Source organism: Stegodyphus dumicola, chromosome 2 (assembly GCF_044657685.1).
Source record: "Stegodyphus dumicola isolate Sdum_Otavi_A_Nest chromosome 2, ASM4465768v1".
Classification (NCBI taxonomy): domain Eukaryota; kingdom Metazoa; phylum Arthropoda; class Arachnida; order Araneae; family Eresidae; genus Stegodyphus; species Stegodyphus dumicola.
The window spans coordinates 228,325,740-228,341,591 of record NC_140769.1 but is presented as its reverse complement, the minus strand read 5'-3'; the positions used below and the strand labels follow the sequence as shown (position 1 = coordinate 228,341,591).

Below are 15,852 nucleotides of genomic sequence, written 5' to 3'. Positions count from 1 at the left end.
TATTTTTTTCTTCGAGATTTCGTACTCAATCTTGCGGTTTCCAGAACCTATAAACTGAATGTTTATATTCTGAGAGGCAACGTGGATTTCAGGAGTTGGCAGATTTAAGATCGGCGGATTTTCGGTATTTGACTGTATCATCATTTCAGATTTCATCAGAAACTCACCGGATTAAAAGTTTGAGTTTGTTGAAGTATTTTGCGCATCATTGCCGGGCTTAAGTTATTAATGCCATTGTTCAAATTAAAATTCGGCACTTGATTATTTGTTCCAGCACTCCCAAGAACATTCGGAGCAATGTTATTTCCCACTGCATTCTGAAAAATGAAAGTAAAATAAGTTATTGATGTAGATTTAAATATAATTTAAGATGTGCATAATTAGAAAAAAAAAAAAATATGGACACATTTTAATAGTATGAATGATATAGAAATATATTACCTGATTTTTACAATTTTGAGCAACATAAGTGGAGAACATACTCATTCCTGGAAAGTCATTACCACCATAGATATTTCCAGGAGGTAATGTGTTATCTATAGAATGTTCTGCAAAATTTATATCATCAGCAACATTACCATGCGGCACACGGGTCTGATTTAAATTCATTGCAGCTAATCCATCTATATCAAGCATAGAGCCATCTTTGCTAGAAGACATGGCATGAAGTTCAACTGTAAAAGTGGGTAAATATAAATTAAATTTTAAAATTATACAAATATTTTAAACAAGCTTTAAGTTTGACATAAATGCCTGTAAAATGTTCAAATGTCAATGTATAACAACTAAATATTTCAAAAATTAAATTGCTGATTCACATAGGTAGGAAACATTTATACAAAATAAGTAAGAAGAAAGTGATACATACGTAAAGCTTCTTCCAAGTTCATGTTACTACGTCTAAGAGCATTCTCTATATCATCTTTCTAAAATTAAAAATACACACACATTTTTTTAAAGTGTTACATGTAACTGTATTATAGATAAAAATGTTTCATTAATAAAATTGTAACTTTTATGCCTTTGAATTAATAAAACACATATAAAAGGTCCATATTTCATATACCAGCAAAAAATATTCAAATTGCCTTCTGCCCCCCTAAAATAAAAAGAGAGATTATTTTGAACCACTCTTCTTGAAATAAAACACAAGTTAAGGAGTTCAACCAATAATTTGATTTTTATTGTAAGTGATTACACCTAGTACAGTTGGAGGAAGAGAATGAAAATATCAAATATTAGTGAAGATACCACCAAATAATCCCATCTGCAAGCAGAAAAATCCACTTTGAGTTCCAAAATATTTACTGGATATCAGACTGATAACAAAAAACAAGCAAAAATGAAATGTGTATTGAAAATAATCTTATATTACAAAATATACTAAAATCACAACCACTTTCATTAAGTGAAGATTAAACACACTGACACTTGCCAAAGACAGCAAAGTTCCCATCTGCAAAATTTCTGCAGAAATGGCAGCTTAACAAAAATTTTTGGCAGTCTTTGCAAAAGAAGCAGTCAAAAGATGCTTCCACAGGGTTCGTACACATTTCTGCACACGGAAATTAAGTACTTTTAAGGACTTTTAAGGACCATTAATGGAAAAAATTAAGGACCTATGAGCAAACGGGAACTGAATAAATTCAATTGAAGATATTATCTATGCCTGAATTTCACTTTTATAATACCATCCTAAAAATAAAATAGATCCCTAAGTAGTACGCATTATTACTAAACATGAATTAATTAACATAATTGTTAATAAGTTTGAGAATAAAATAAACTATGCAAATTTATCAAGTAGCATTAAATATTTTACATTTATGATAGTTGGTCATATTTGAACGTTTATATCAATTTCCTTCTCTTTTAAGCATCTTTTCTAACAATTAGAGATTTGTCTCAATATGCAAATAAATGCTCTCACTAGTTTCTGCGTGCTTCATCTCCTAACTTATCAATCTCCTCCATAATGTACCTATGAGGGTTTAATTGATCTGGTAAAAGTTAAATAGTCCAAAACCCCCGACAGACATGAAGCATATTATCACTATGTCTGAAATTAACTACAATATCAGACAAAGGTTTAAATAAGCCTCTTATTTAAAAAGAACTTAAAACATAAAGGCATGTTCTGATGCTAACAAAATCAGTTACAGCTCACAGTGACGTAATTAAACAAGAACAGTCAAATTCAAACTAATAATGTGGACTAGTGGTCAAAGATTATACAATTTAATTGTAATTTAATCTGGCTCAATAACTCTATCATATGAGGAAATAGAAATTGGAAATTATAGTAAAGGTTGAAATTAAACAATTGGGTAATTTACATAATAATAACTGCACATATCTTTGAAGAATAATTTCTTTATGTACTCAGTTTCTTTCTTCAACACGTTTCCTTTTCATTTTATAATTTTTGGATTTAATTAAGGATGTCTGTTATTCTAAAAACACTAAATGCATTTAGAAAGTACAGAGAAAGCGGCTAATTTTATTTCTTTAGTAATATGAACATTCAGAAGCAATATGAAATATATATAGTAAAGGACGGTTACAGAGCTGATGTGGCTGAATTTCTAGAATTTAGTAACACACCGAACACCAAAATCTAGAAATGGCAAAACTTTTAGAATTTAAAGCAAGCGTTGGTAGCAGAATTTAGAAAGGCAGTGGGCAGCAGAATTTAGGATCCACAGAGATTGCATCAGGTGGGAAAATGACTATTGCCAGCTATGTGTATGATGCATTAAGAAATATTAGATGAATCTTTTAAACTGTAAGTTTTCAATTTCTTTATTAATAAAAAAATCCCTTTCTATAATGCCTGCCCATGTGATAACATCAGAAGCATTTTTGATATTTTCCATGCTTCTAATGAAAAATAGAGAAAATAAAGAGAAGATAAACATGTTAAGATTCTAGCATCAGAAGTAATACATTCAAATATTATGTTTTCATTGTTCTTCCAGATGTTCTCCCAAAATTAAGAAATTCATTGCAAACTTCCTGTAAAATACATTGTTCTACCAGATGTTCTCCCAAAATTAAGAAATTCATTGCAAACTTTCTGTAAAATACATCCACTACATGTTGATACCATGGAGACATTTTTCATTTTTGTCACATATTTCTCGAATCTTCTAGAATCTAGGTCTATAAATCTTGCCTTCAAATCCTTCTAAACTTTCCAAGCTGCAATGTCTAAAATCGTAAAGAAAAATTATCCCTACCATTTCTGTAACAGAAAAAAAGCCAGAAATATTTTGTAAAAAAGTAGGAGGGAAAAAGTCTAAAATTAATTTTATAGAGAAAACTGATGCACATTCTGAGAATTTTGAATATTCTGAGACAATTAAATGGGAAAAACTCTTACTATGAAAAAATTAAAAACAAGACATTTTTAATTAATTACACAGCTAATTTTGCTTTTGCTAAGAGCTGTTTCGTAAATTGTGCTTTATAGCATTATACCTTGTTTATTTTTCAGATTTAAAATATTGTATAAGTTGCCAAAATGAAACTTTATAATATGACAGCAAAAAATAAAAATGTTTTATTTTAATGTTATTTTTTAAATATAATTTCAATATACTACCATTATTTTAATAAAATTTATCAATGTTACGATGTTTTAAAAAAAAATCGTTGAAAAATTCTCAGATTTTGGAATTAAAAAGTTTCTATAGAAACAAATCTTAAAAATCGCCAAAATGTTGAAAAGTTGCCAAATTTAGAACTGTTTAATAAAAGAATTCACATCCCCAAAAGCAAAAAGTTGTTTAAGAGCTCTTTACTAGAAAAAAATGAATTTCGAAATGCTTATGTTTCACTTCTTGCTTAGAAACTCGAGTATCCCATCATTTACATTAGAAATAGAAACAAATTACAACTCATGAATCTATTCAAAAGATTACCATATATACGGCAGTGAATCGCCAAAAATATTCTTCAAAATGCTAATTCACACTCAAAATGACAGTCGTAAAAACAGACAGAAATTTTAGATGATTAAAATTAAGGACCTTCTGTTGAATTTGATCAAAATTAAGGACTTTTAAGGACCAAAAATCGATTCCAAAAAATCTAAGGACTTTTAAGGACTCTTAAGGACCGTACGAACCCTGTTCCAAAATAAGACAAATTTCATCCATATTTCACCAACTTTATCCAATTTCAGAACCCATATGTTCAAAATCTCCTGCAGCCTATTATACAGTCTAAGCAACCGCCCAATATTTCATTAATATAATAAAACAATTACACATAAAAATACACAAAACAAATATGCACAAACCTACAGTAAAACCAACACATATATTAAATTATTAACAATACAAATAGAGCATGCCTTCTCTACGATGACCATACATAGCTTTTCGTGATCTTGATTTTCTAAGAAGTGCTTATCTTAGAGAAGATAGCTAATTATAATAATGATTAGCTGTTTCTGAAATGGATCTATTGGTGTCTGTTAAGAAAAATATGATAATGATATGGTAATCTCTGCTTTTAGTCTCTAATATTTTCTGGGAATGGATCACCTTGAACTTTGTTCACTGCCTGCTTCGCCAGATCATCAGCCACTTTACTTCTGGCGACACCCTTCTGGGCTGGAATCCATCATAGAGCAGGATGGTTAGGAGACAGGATTTTCAGCTGCCCAGATAGTATAGTGATTAGGGAAGCCTACTGCGGTAGTGAAGGGCCCCAGTCTGAATCCTGCAGAAGGCATGGATGTTTGTAAATGTATGTATAGTGTCTTTGCAGCATAGAAGCACTCTAAATATATGGCGAGGCAAAAAGTCCTCTCAAGAGGTTCGTAGTAAGGAAAAAGGAGTTGGAGACCCTCAGACTCATCCCCTCTCTCCATCAAAATTGGGGATGGTAATGAACAAAGTCGTACTGTCATCTGTACGGTGCTCAAGGTTTTTGCCAACAACAGAAACAATCTTGCTCTCCTCGTGATAAATTCATGGGCTTGTTCTGATGTTACTACTCTCAGACAAGGGTGATAAGTTACAGTTTCTAAACAAGGTCAGGCTTCCTCACTGAATGCACATTTAATTTTTATTCTAAATGAATTATTATATGCAACTGATATTTCATTGCCATTTTATTTCTTTACTAATTTGCTAAATAGAATCTGATATGATCAATGAGTAATACCACACAGTAAATGCTTTCACGTTATCTTGGAGAAACATGGTGGAGATACTTCAATAAAAGCAATGACAGCATTCATAGCCACATTTTAGTTAAAAAAAATAAGCACCTATAAGCACTTTTCAAGCACATTTTAAGAAAAAAAAATAAGCACCTAATTACATTATACACAACTGCATAACCTTAAAAATTAGACTTGTAATTTAAAATATGAGAAATGCAGTATTTATTAAGAGAGAATAAGCATTACCTCAACAATGGAAAATAATTACTTTTTTTTAGTCCAAAGGGATTTGAATCCCGAAGGTCTATTAGTTTCGTTTTGGCATTTTGCGTCGGACGGATAAATGTCGGTTTACTTTTCAAACTGTTGCCATAAAATGTTAGAGTCCTGCATTATATTTCAAGAAATTAAATAATGAAAATCTGCGTAAATGTATGTATATTTCTCACATTGTCATAAAATAACGGTACATAGAGTCATCGAATTTTGAATAACGTAATCCTCCAACGAATATGAGCATGTGGAAGACCAAATTTGAAATTTGAAATTTGTTTTATGATCGATTTCCTATTTTTTAAAACTTTGACGAATTTTTGATTAACAAACTCAAGGATTTCAAAGCGAGCAATGGCAACGTTGTGCAGAAAAAACATTTTTATCTCCAGCACGTGAGTCTCTGTATCGGAAATTCTAAAGATATGCTCGTTTTAAAACTATTTTGCGATATTGCTGTTGCACTGGATCTTATGGTTTAAGTGCGAGGAACATGATATTTAATAAAGAAAGGTAACACACAAAATGTTAAAAAACGCCCCTTTGGACGTAATTTAAAATCTGAAACATTTCAGATTTTTTTTTTTTTTTTAAATTTTAAATAACAGTTCAATTTATAGAACTAGTTTACAATGAGAGGGGAGGGGGAAAAAACTATGCAGAACTGAACTATATTACAAGATTTAATGATGAAATTTCAGTTCAAAATAGAGAAAATAAATAATAATAAGGCATATTTATTGTATTCGCTCGGAACCTAATAATAAATACAATTTATTTTTCCACTCATATTGATATTTAAATAATTTAAATCTAAATTCTGAACATTTTCTAAATTTTCATTGTATATCAGTTTTTCCTTAACAGATATTGCAAGCAAAGTAATTTAAGTAAAAAAGAGGAATACTTCTAAAATCAGAAGACAGAAATTTGCTTCATGCAGTCATCCTTTAACAGTAAAAGCTTAACTAACCCGCATACTTGGAAACTGGCGAATATTTGGACAGTCGAGCGTAACTTGAAAAGAGGAGCGGAGGGTAGACTGTAGCCACTCTTTAAATTTTTCCGCTAAATAAATGCTTTTGACATTTTGATATGCGCATCATATAAAAATAAACCAATGGAACTGAAAAATACTCTGCTTAGCAAGCACAGTAAAACTCTTTTAAGTGTTCATAAACAAATCTCGGACAGAATATCAAAATTAATTATCTCTGCAAAATATTGCAAACGTTATTGCGCAATACGTGCGCCCTAATTCTTCCCTATGTGATATTACGCAATCGGAATCAACAGCTGCCGGTATTAGGAGAATAAAGAACTAAATAACTGGGGTGTTTTTCATTATAATTTTCAACAGACGGAGTTAAATTTCCGGAATAGAATCATTCTTCGCTTGGGTTGGTAGACCGCAGAACTTTTAGTCCTATTCAATCCAGATTGGAAAGTGACAACAACAACAACAACAAAAAAAAAAAAAAAAAAAAAAAAAAAAAAAAACCTGGACACTCTATTCATTATTAACTGTTGCATTTAGTAAGTTCTGAATTAAGTTTGTGTGATAATTTGTTATTGATAAGTGTAGTGAAAATGGCTACGAAACTGAAAGATGTTCTCACTAAAAAGAGAACTCAAAAAACTATCTTATCAAAGTTGCAAAAGAAACTTTGTGAGCCAGATTTAAGTGTTAGTGATTTAGAATTGTTAAAAACTAAATTTAACAATCTACAAAATGAATTTGATAATATTTTTGATTCTATTATCAATTTAAGAAGTGAAGAAAATAATTGAAAAAATCTTCAGTGAGCAAGATGAAATCAATTATTGATGTATTATTGATATAGAATTTGAAATAAATAATAGATTGCCGAACGTTGTTAATGAAAATAAAGTAGAAAATGCAGTAATTTCTGAAAATACTGTTGTTCGTTTACCTTTGATTTCATTAGCAATATTTTCAGGAGAAATGCATTCTTGGCTTTCCTTTAAGGATATTTTAAAAGCAAGTATTGATCAAAACCCAAATTTATCAGATGCTGTAAAATTGCAATATTTGAAATCAGCACTTAAAGGATATGCCTTTAGAATTATCCAAACGATAGCTATAACAGATAATAATTATAAGTTAGCATGGTCTCTCCTTGAAGAAAGATACTCGAATCTTAGAGAACAAGTGTATGCTCATCTAAAAAGATTTATGAGTATTCCCGTTATTCAAAAAGAGTCAGCTTCTGCGATTCTAAATTTAATTGATGTTACGAGTGAAGTAAGATCGTTAGAATGTTTAGAACAAAAGTTAGATGGGGTTTCATCCGCTATATTTGCCTTTATTCTTAGCCAGAAACTTGATCAAAATACTAAGTTATGGTGGGAAACGAATTTAAAGAAAGAAAAAATACTGAACATTACTGAGTTATTAGAATTTCTAAAGGATAACGCGAGGAAAATAAACGCTTCTAGAATTCCAGTAATGTCTAAATCAAAAGTTTCATAAATCAATCAAAGGTTTCTTCAATGGTTTCATGTGTGACTGAGAAAAGTGCTTTAATTTGTAAACTGTGTAATGTGGAACATAAATTATTTAAATACCCTAAATTTCAAAAATACAGCTTACAGGATAGACTCGAGTATGTTAAAAAACACAACTTATGTTTCTGCTGTTTTGGAAATCAAGGAGTGAGAAATTGCCCTTCAAATTACTCTTGTAGGCTATGCAGAAGAAAGCACAATTCGTTACTGTGTTATGAGCGAGAAAAAGTTTCGATTTCCCAAAATAGAGACAGTTGTGAAATCACGTCTCTGTCGGATCAAAAGTCAGACGTCAGTTCGTCTACGGAAGTAGCGAAACTGAACTGTCACGCACAGCCATTTATAAATAAGGATAGCGAGCTAATGTAAATAAAATTTTAATGCAGTTAATAAGAGTCCTACTATTGACAGCGATTGTTTATATTAAGGGAAATGGAGGAGAAATATTTCCAGCCAGAACTTTGCTTGACAATGGAAGTATAATTCATCTTTGTTCATCGGAATTAGCTGAAAAGCTTCATTTGCAAAGAGAAAATGTAAACGTATCAGTAGGATGTTTATCTGGGATTTCAACAATGGTGAAATCAAAAATAAGTGCATTTATTTTTAATAGAGGAAACACACACAGTCGTAAACTAGATTTTTTCGTAATTCCGAAAATTACTCATTTGATGTCTTCTAGATAAATTGATTTCTGGGGTAAAATTCAGTTACTTCTACGGTCTGAAATATTTTTCGATTTGATAAGATACGGCAAATTTATGTACCAAATACAAATTTAGTGTTACAAAACTCAGCATTTGGGTATTTGGTAAGCGGTAGCATTGAAGATTTACCACATGAGAAACAATTAATGCATTGTGGGTTAGTTTATGACAATGTCGAAGCACAGTTGAAGAAGTTTTTTGATTTGGAATCAAATGGTATTAGAGATGATCCCAATTCTTACGATGAAGATAAAGCATTAGAGATATTCATCAAAATCGTTAGTTTCAAAGATTTCTATTGTTAGCCTGCCTTGGAAGAAACGTTGGGAACATCTAGGTGACAATTTTGGTGTCACAGAAAAAGAATAAAGATCCTGATGAGGAAAATGCAGCATGATAATGCATTATACCTAAAATATAGAGAAACTTTAGAAGAGTACCTAAATCAAGGGCTAATAGAGTATTAGATTCTACGAAACCAATAAACAAGGCAGTTTTTTATTTTCCGCATCAGGCAGTTTATAGAGAAGAAAGCATTACGACAAAAATGCGTATTGTATTTGATGCGAGCTCACATGAAATAGATAGTTTGTCCCTAAATGATTGTTTGTGGCCAGGTATTAATCTGAATCAAAATATATTTCACTTGCTGATATATTTTAGACTTAATAGAGTTGCAATCTTAGGAGATATCGAAAAGGCATTTTTACAGATCGTGTTAGCTGAGAAAGATCGAGATGCAGTTAGATTTTTATTTGTTATTAATATTGATACACCTTTGCAGAATACCGAGGATCAGCTACAGGTGTATAGATTTAAGCGTGTGCTCTTTGGTGTTAATTCCAGTCATTTTTTGTTAGCGGCAACTATAAAGCTGCATATCCAAAAGTACAGAAATGTGTATCCGGGTACCTTTCAAATTCTTGATACATGTATGTATGCTGATGATCTTGTTACAGGAGCAGATGATGTATCAGAAGCCTTAAAAACTCCAAAGGAAGCAAAGGAAATTATACGTGGAGCTGGGATGAATCTACACAAATGGGTGACGAATGATTATCATTTAGCTAAAAAATGGGAAGAAGAAAATTTCGACATTCATGCCCTAAGTTCAAACGAAAAGATACTGAATGTATTAGGAATTCAATGGAACATTCAGGAAGATAGTTTGAGTATAGAGACTTCTTGTTTGACGAAAATTTCGAGGAGAAAGAAAAGTACCAAACGCTTCATCCTCCAAACAGCTGGAAAAATATATGATCCTCTCGGACTCATGACACCATTCACTGTTAGAATAAAACTTTTACTACAAAAGCTATGGTTATGTAAATTATCATGGGATGAAGAGCTTCCTTCTGATTTGAACGACGAGTGGTCTCAGTGGTGTAGTGAGCTTTCAGAAGTTAGTAACATTAGTGTTGCAAGATTTGTTTTGGATTCATGTGATGAAAATATAGAGATCCATGTTTTTTCTGACGCAAGTCAAAAGCTGTATGGTGCAGCCGTTTACGTAAAAGTACAGAATCAAGAAAAAATTTCTGTGAATTTGTGGCTTCCAATAGCAGAGTTTCACCTGTCAAAAAGGTTTCCTTGCCTTGACTTGAATTGCTGGGTGCACTGATTGCTGCAAGATTGGGAACGGAAGTTAAAAAAGTTCTAGATCATAAAGGTTCATCTAATATCTTTTTTTGGAGCGATTCTATGTTGTATTGGATCAAAGGATTCTATGTTGTATTGGATCAAAGGATCAAGCAGAAGATGGAAGTCTTTCGTTCAAAATTGCGTTGACGAGATTCAGAAGTTGACTAATCCAGATTCATGGTTTTATTGTTCAACCAAGGACAATCCAGCTGATCTTCTAACGCGTGGAGTTAGCGCCTCTTCTCTAGTGAACAATTCTAAGTGGTGGACTTGTGCAGAATTTTTTACAGAGCCACATCTTCCCTACAAGTGCTTACAACCAATAGTTCCAGAGGTTGAGAACCTAACACCAAGTGAAAGGGAATCTTTTGTGCAAGAAAGCAAAAGTTCTAGTGACATTAATGATATTTCTGAGAGAACTATGTTGATTGACATGAACTCTAACGTTTTAGACAAACTCCTGAATATTAGTAGCAATTATGATAAAATTATTAATGTTCTTTCTTATATTTTTAGGTTTATTTGTAATTGCAGGAAAGGTGGATCAAGAAAGGTAGGCCCTCTTCAACTAGATGAGGTAAGAATAGCTGAGGAAACGCTCATTAAACATAAGCAGAGGGTTCTATTTTGTAAAAAGGACGTAACAGGTAACTTAAAAAATTTACATCCCTTTGTTGATCGTAAAGGAATAATTCGTGTTGGTGGCCGTCTTGAAAAGCTTCTTTATCATTTTCTCAGAAATATCCTGCAATCCTATCAAAAAATTCTAAGCTAAGTAAGATTTATTTTTCTGGTGTGCACAGAAGATTATTGCATGTTGGCCCCCAAGGATTATTGAATGCAGTTTGTTTAAAATTTTGGCCATTAGGTGGCAGAGATTTGGCACGAAAAACAGTACATCTTTGTGCTACATGCTTTAAATGCAAACCGATTTTGTCTTCACAGATTATGGGTAATTTGCCATACGAGAAAATTAATAGATCACCCCCATTTAGTGTTTCAGGTTTAGATCTATGCGGTCCCTTTTATGTGACTTACAAGCATCAGAGAAAGGGCGTGCTAAATAAAATTTACATTTGTGTATGGATCAGGCGTCGCACGTGTCATGCACTTGTATGAGATCCGACTCATCATATCCCATTGATCTGTGTTTTGTGACACGAGCTATTCATCTTGAGCCTTTGTCAGATTTAACTTCTAGTGCTTTAATTGCCATTCTTAAACGTTTCATGGCCAGACGTTTTAAATGTGCGAAAATATTCACTGATAATGCCCCTAATTTTGTAGAAGCAAATTCTATGCTGAAGAAATTTTACAATGTAATTAATTTTCCTGATAAAACTTTGGCCTCATATTTCATGTCCGAAAGAATAGATTGGAAGCCGGTGTAAAATCCGTAAAGTATCACTTAAAGAAAACGATAGGAAATTTGCGTTTTACATATGAGGAGATTGAAATTATAATTGTGAAGGTAGAGAGAATACTAAATTCAAGACCTCTTACACATATTTCCAATGATTCTGATTGTTATGACTTTTTGACCCCAGGTCATTTCTTAATAGGGAGATCAATACAGACGATTCTGGAGCCAATGATAATAGACGTAAATGAAAATCGGTTAAGCCGGTGGCAGAGAACAACGAAAGTAGTTCAGATTATTTGGAAGAAATGGACAAATGACTATTTAGGAACTCTGCAGCAGAGAAACAAGTGGATGATAGAGAAGGACAATATTTCTGTTGGTACTATGGTACTTGTCAAGGAGGATTATCTGCCAGTTTGCAAATGGATATTAGGTCAGGTTAAGTCTATCATGGATCTGACAATAAAGTAAGAACGGTTAAAATCAAAACAAAATCAGGAGAATTGAAAAGAGCGATAACAAAGATCGCCGAACTTCCGATAGAAAACTGAACTGATATTTTTGCATATGTATTGTATTTTGTTCTAGTATTGCAATAGCTGTGGTTATAGTAATAGTATATTATGCTGTTTATAAGTATATTAACTTTGTTTAAGAATGTTTGTATAATTTCTTGAATGTAATTTCAATCCGGAGGAGTGTTAAGTCCCTCTGAACCCAGATGGCGCTGCCATCGTTACCGTTAAAAAAATAATGTTATTGTGGGAGAGTTGGCTTCAATGGCAAGGCAGAGAGTGATTGTGGGAGCCTGAGCATCTTCCACAAATTAGTATAACAAAGATAAAGATATGTTACAGAGTAGTTTGTTAATTAGTTTAATTGTTACAGTCCATTTAGAATTCGCCGGACCAGATGAGAGTGATGATTCTTTTTCTAAGAGTTAGAAAGTGATACTTTCCCGTGCTTTGAGATTTACCACACTCAGTCTTCATTTTAAATTTTGTTACTTCTTACTGTAAATAGGCTTTATTGTGTTGTTTTATTAATTTTAGACTGTACTGATGAATTTTATCAATTAAAACTTTGGAATAATTTGAATAGCGCTTTCGAAAATTATTTTACAAGATAAGGAAATTTTTAAGTATATTTTCATGTAAAATAAAGAAAAAAATGTTATTAAGTGCTAATTTTAACATATATAAGAGCTCAAGTAATAATCTAAAATGATACCAAAAATTACAAGGCTAGAAGTGAAACTTTTTTTTTCAGATTTTTTTTTTTTTTTTTTTTTTATAAAATTAGGCTTAGCGATGCAAAACCTCCGTCCTGTACTGCGTTCCATTCCCTTCCGTACCGCACGAGCGTCTTAAACAAAGGTGCGCCGTCGCGAAAAGGTTAAGGATCATATGAACGCTGCATTATATACTCATCTGGACTTTGGGCCTTTAGCATCGCTCAATAAAATGCAAATACTTCAGTTTTTGTAATTTTTTAACATCACAATGCTATGTGAACACCATGGATAATAGTCAATGGGCTGTCATAACAAAAGAGGCAAACAAATACACTGGCAACATGCTGCAATGATGATGCACTTCAAATCTTAAGGAAAGGTAAGATGAATGTGGATAACTGCAATTTCACTGCAGGAAAACAAGATATACTGGATATCCAGCTCTCATCAAACAAATTGCAAAATTAAATTATTTAAGACTAAATTTCATTTTTGCATCTTTGTTTGCTGAGGAAAAAGTCTAAATTATACTATTTATACAAAACTTTGGTACACTGACAGCTTATTTTTATATGTTCAATTTAAAATTTTCCACAATGTGTGTGATCTTATTTTAAGCTTTTCAGAGAAGTGCATTTCAGTTTAAAAATAAAGAAAAATTACTAGTACAGCGTACTTTCGATTACCTGGTTTACGGAGTATCCGCATGTGTAACTGCCCACGCATACATGATCATTGCTATGACTGAGAATGTGTAAAAAATAAATGGATCGTCAAATTATTGCTAAATATTTACCACCAAATGTTTGCCAGTTTAATTCAGCAGATGGACGAAAGTGTAATAGCATCAGTAAGACGAATTTACCTTTGTAGTCATCTCCTCATTGAGGATGATCTAATGAAGTTCTTAATAAAAATGACTGTACTGAACGCCATATATGGAATAGCAAAAGCTTTGTCAAAAGTAAAATCAATAACACTGGTTCAGTTCTAGAAAAACAGTCTTCCTAATATAGAAATTAGAAATTATCTAATTGTGATGAGGTCAAGGCAACAACTGCATTTCAAAAAATGGAGAATTCTTTGAAAATATCCACCAAAGGAGACGTGAATGCAATGATAAAATACCAGTTCACAAAATATGCAGTGAAATTTAATAAAATTTAAGTATTTTCAAAAACAGAGTAAAATTACCAATTTGTTTAAGAAATAAAAACATGCACGTAAGAAATAGACACATATGCATGAAAATTTATAAATTGGGTTAACTATACTCAGCTTCCTCAATTTCAGCCCCAGAGTACACAGTACCATTTTTCTTATTAGCATGTTACTGTTTGTATAAATGAAGGGCATTTTAAATAAATGCGGAAATCTTCATATTTTATTTTCAACTTGTTCTTATTAAAATCAACTGACAATTATAAGTAAAAGGAAAAAATTTGAAAAGAGGAATTTCTGTTTTTTATCTAAAGAAAGCGGGAGAAATTCACAGTATTTACACATATTTGTAACAACACTTTTCTAATAGCATATTTTTTTGAGCATCTAAACACAGACCATTAGACTTCTTTTAACAGAAAAAAAGGACAGTTCTTTATTCAAGTAAAAAAGTGATAGGTATATGGAAGGTCCTGTGATGATCAAAATTTTCTGCCTGAATCTGCGACTTTGGTCAAAATTTTTCTAAATATAAGTACAGGGACCACAGGAATGTATAAAATATTATATTTTGTATTTTTGTTATAAAATCGACTTCTTTAAATTTAAAAATGCCAAATTGAATTTTGCATTATTTAAAGCATTTTCATTGCTGGAAATATATATCTACAACAAATGATTGCAAAAATAAATGGAGTGTAAAGCCATTTCCAGACATAATATACGTAGGTTGTTTTTTTTTTCAACCTCCGATCACACAGTATGATGGCTAGGTATGCAGTAGGTGGTTGGTGTGCGTAGTAGGCGACTGCACATCTCCCCCTCCACACGCTCTGTCACTGGCGTATTCAATTTTCTGTTGAGTTGCAGTCACGTAAACATGGCTGTCACTATTGATTCTCTTGCCAAGTGTGAATTGCAAGCTGTTATTCGTTTCTTGCAGGCAGAACGGAACAGTGCAGCGGAAATTCATCGAAGAATGAGTCGAGTGTATGGAAACAGCTTTACGAGTGATGGTGTTGTTCGTGAATGGTGTCGAAAGTTTAAAGATGGCTGAACTGATGTGCATGATGAAGGGGGTCAAGGACGCAAGTCTGTCACTACAGACGCCATTGTTCAACGAGTTGACCAAGCAGTTAAGCAAAATCGAAGGTTCACCATAAGTGAATTATTGATGAAATTTCCGGAAGTTTCAAGATCTTCCCTGTACTCTATCGTTACTGAACAGCTGCGCTACAGAAAAGTTTGCGCTCACTGGGTCCCGCAGTGTTGACTGACGACCACAAAACTCACCAAATGGTTGCAGCGTTTGAGTTTCTTGACCGTTATAATACTGACGGAGAAGATTTTTTTAAATCCATTGTGACAGGGGATGAGACATGGGTTCAATATGACATGCCCGACACGAAACGACAATCACAACTATTGATGCAAACTAATCTCCAAAGAGACCCACAAAATTCAAACGAACCTTTAACAACCGTAAAGTTATGGCAACTGTTTTTTGGGACCAAAAAGGTTTGTTGCTTATGGAGTTTATGCAGCCTGGAACAATAATTAATGCCGATTCATATTGTGAAACTTTGCAACGCTTACGGAGAGCTATTCAAAACAAATGAAGAGGCATGCTGACTTCTGGAATTGTCCTGATACACAACAATGCTCATCCTCACAGTGCTCGTGTAACCCTACGGCTCCTTCAGCAATTTCAATGGGACATTTTTGAACATCCACCATATAGTCCCGACCTAGCGTCGAGCGACTTTCA

The 15,852-nt window shown here is 32.6% G+C and overlaps 1 protein-coding gene across 6 annotated transcripts in view; it reads right to left on the bottom strand.

Moving 5' to 3' along the window:
* The window catches only part of LOC118202774 (protein Gawky-like), a 105,419-nt gene that overhangs the window by 27,850 nt on the left and 61,717 nt on the right, over nucleotides 1-15,852 (bottom strand). For all 6 annotated transcript variants that reach the window (XM_085811859.1, XM_085811854.1, XM_085811856.1 and 3 more), the window contains 3 exons: nucleotides 869-926; nucleotides 442-674; nucleotides 168-317 (listed from right to left, as the gene is read on the bottom strand). In XM_085811859.1, the coding sequence (XP_085667985.1) occupies nucleotides 168-317; nucleotides 442-674; nucleotides 869-926 (441 nt within the window). The remainder of the gene's footprint in view (nucleotides 1-167; nucleotides 318-441; nucleotides 675-868; nucleotides 927-15,852) is intronic.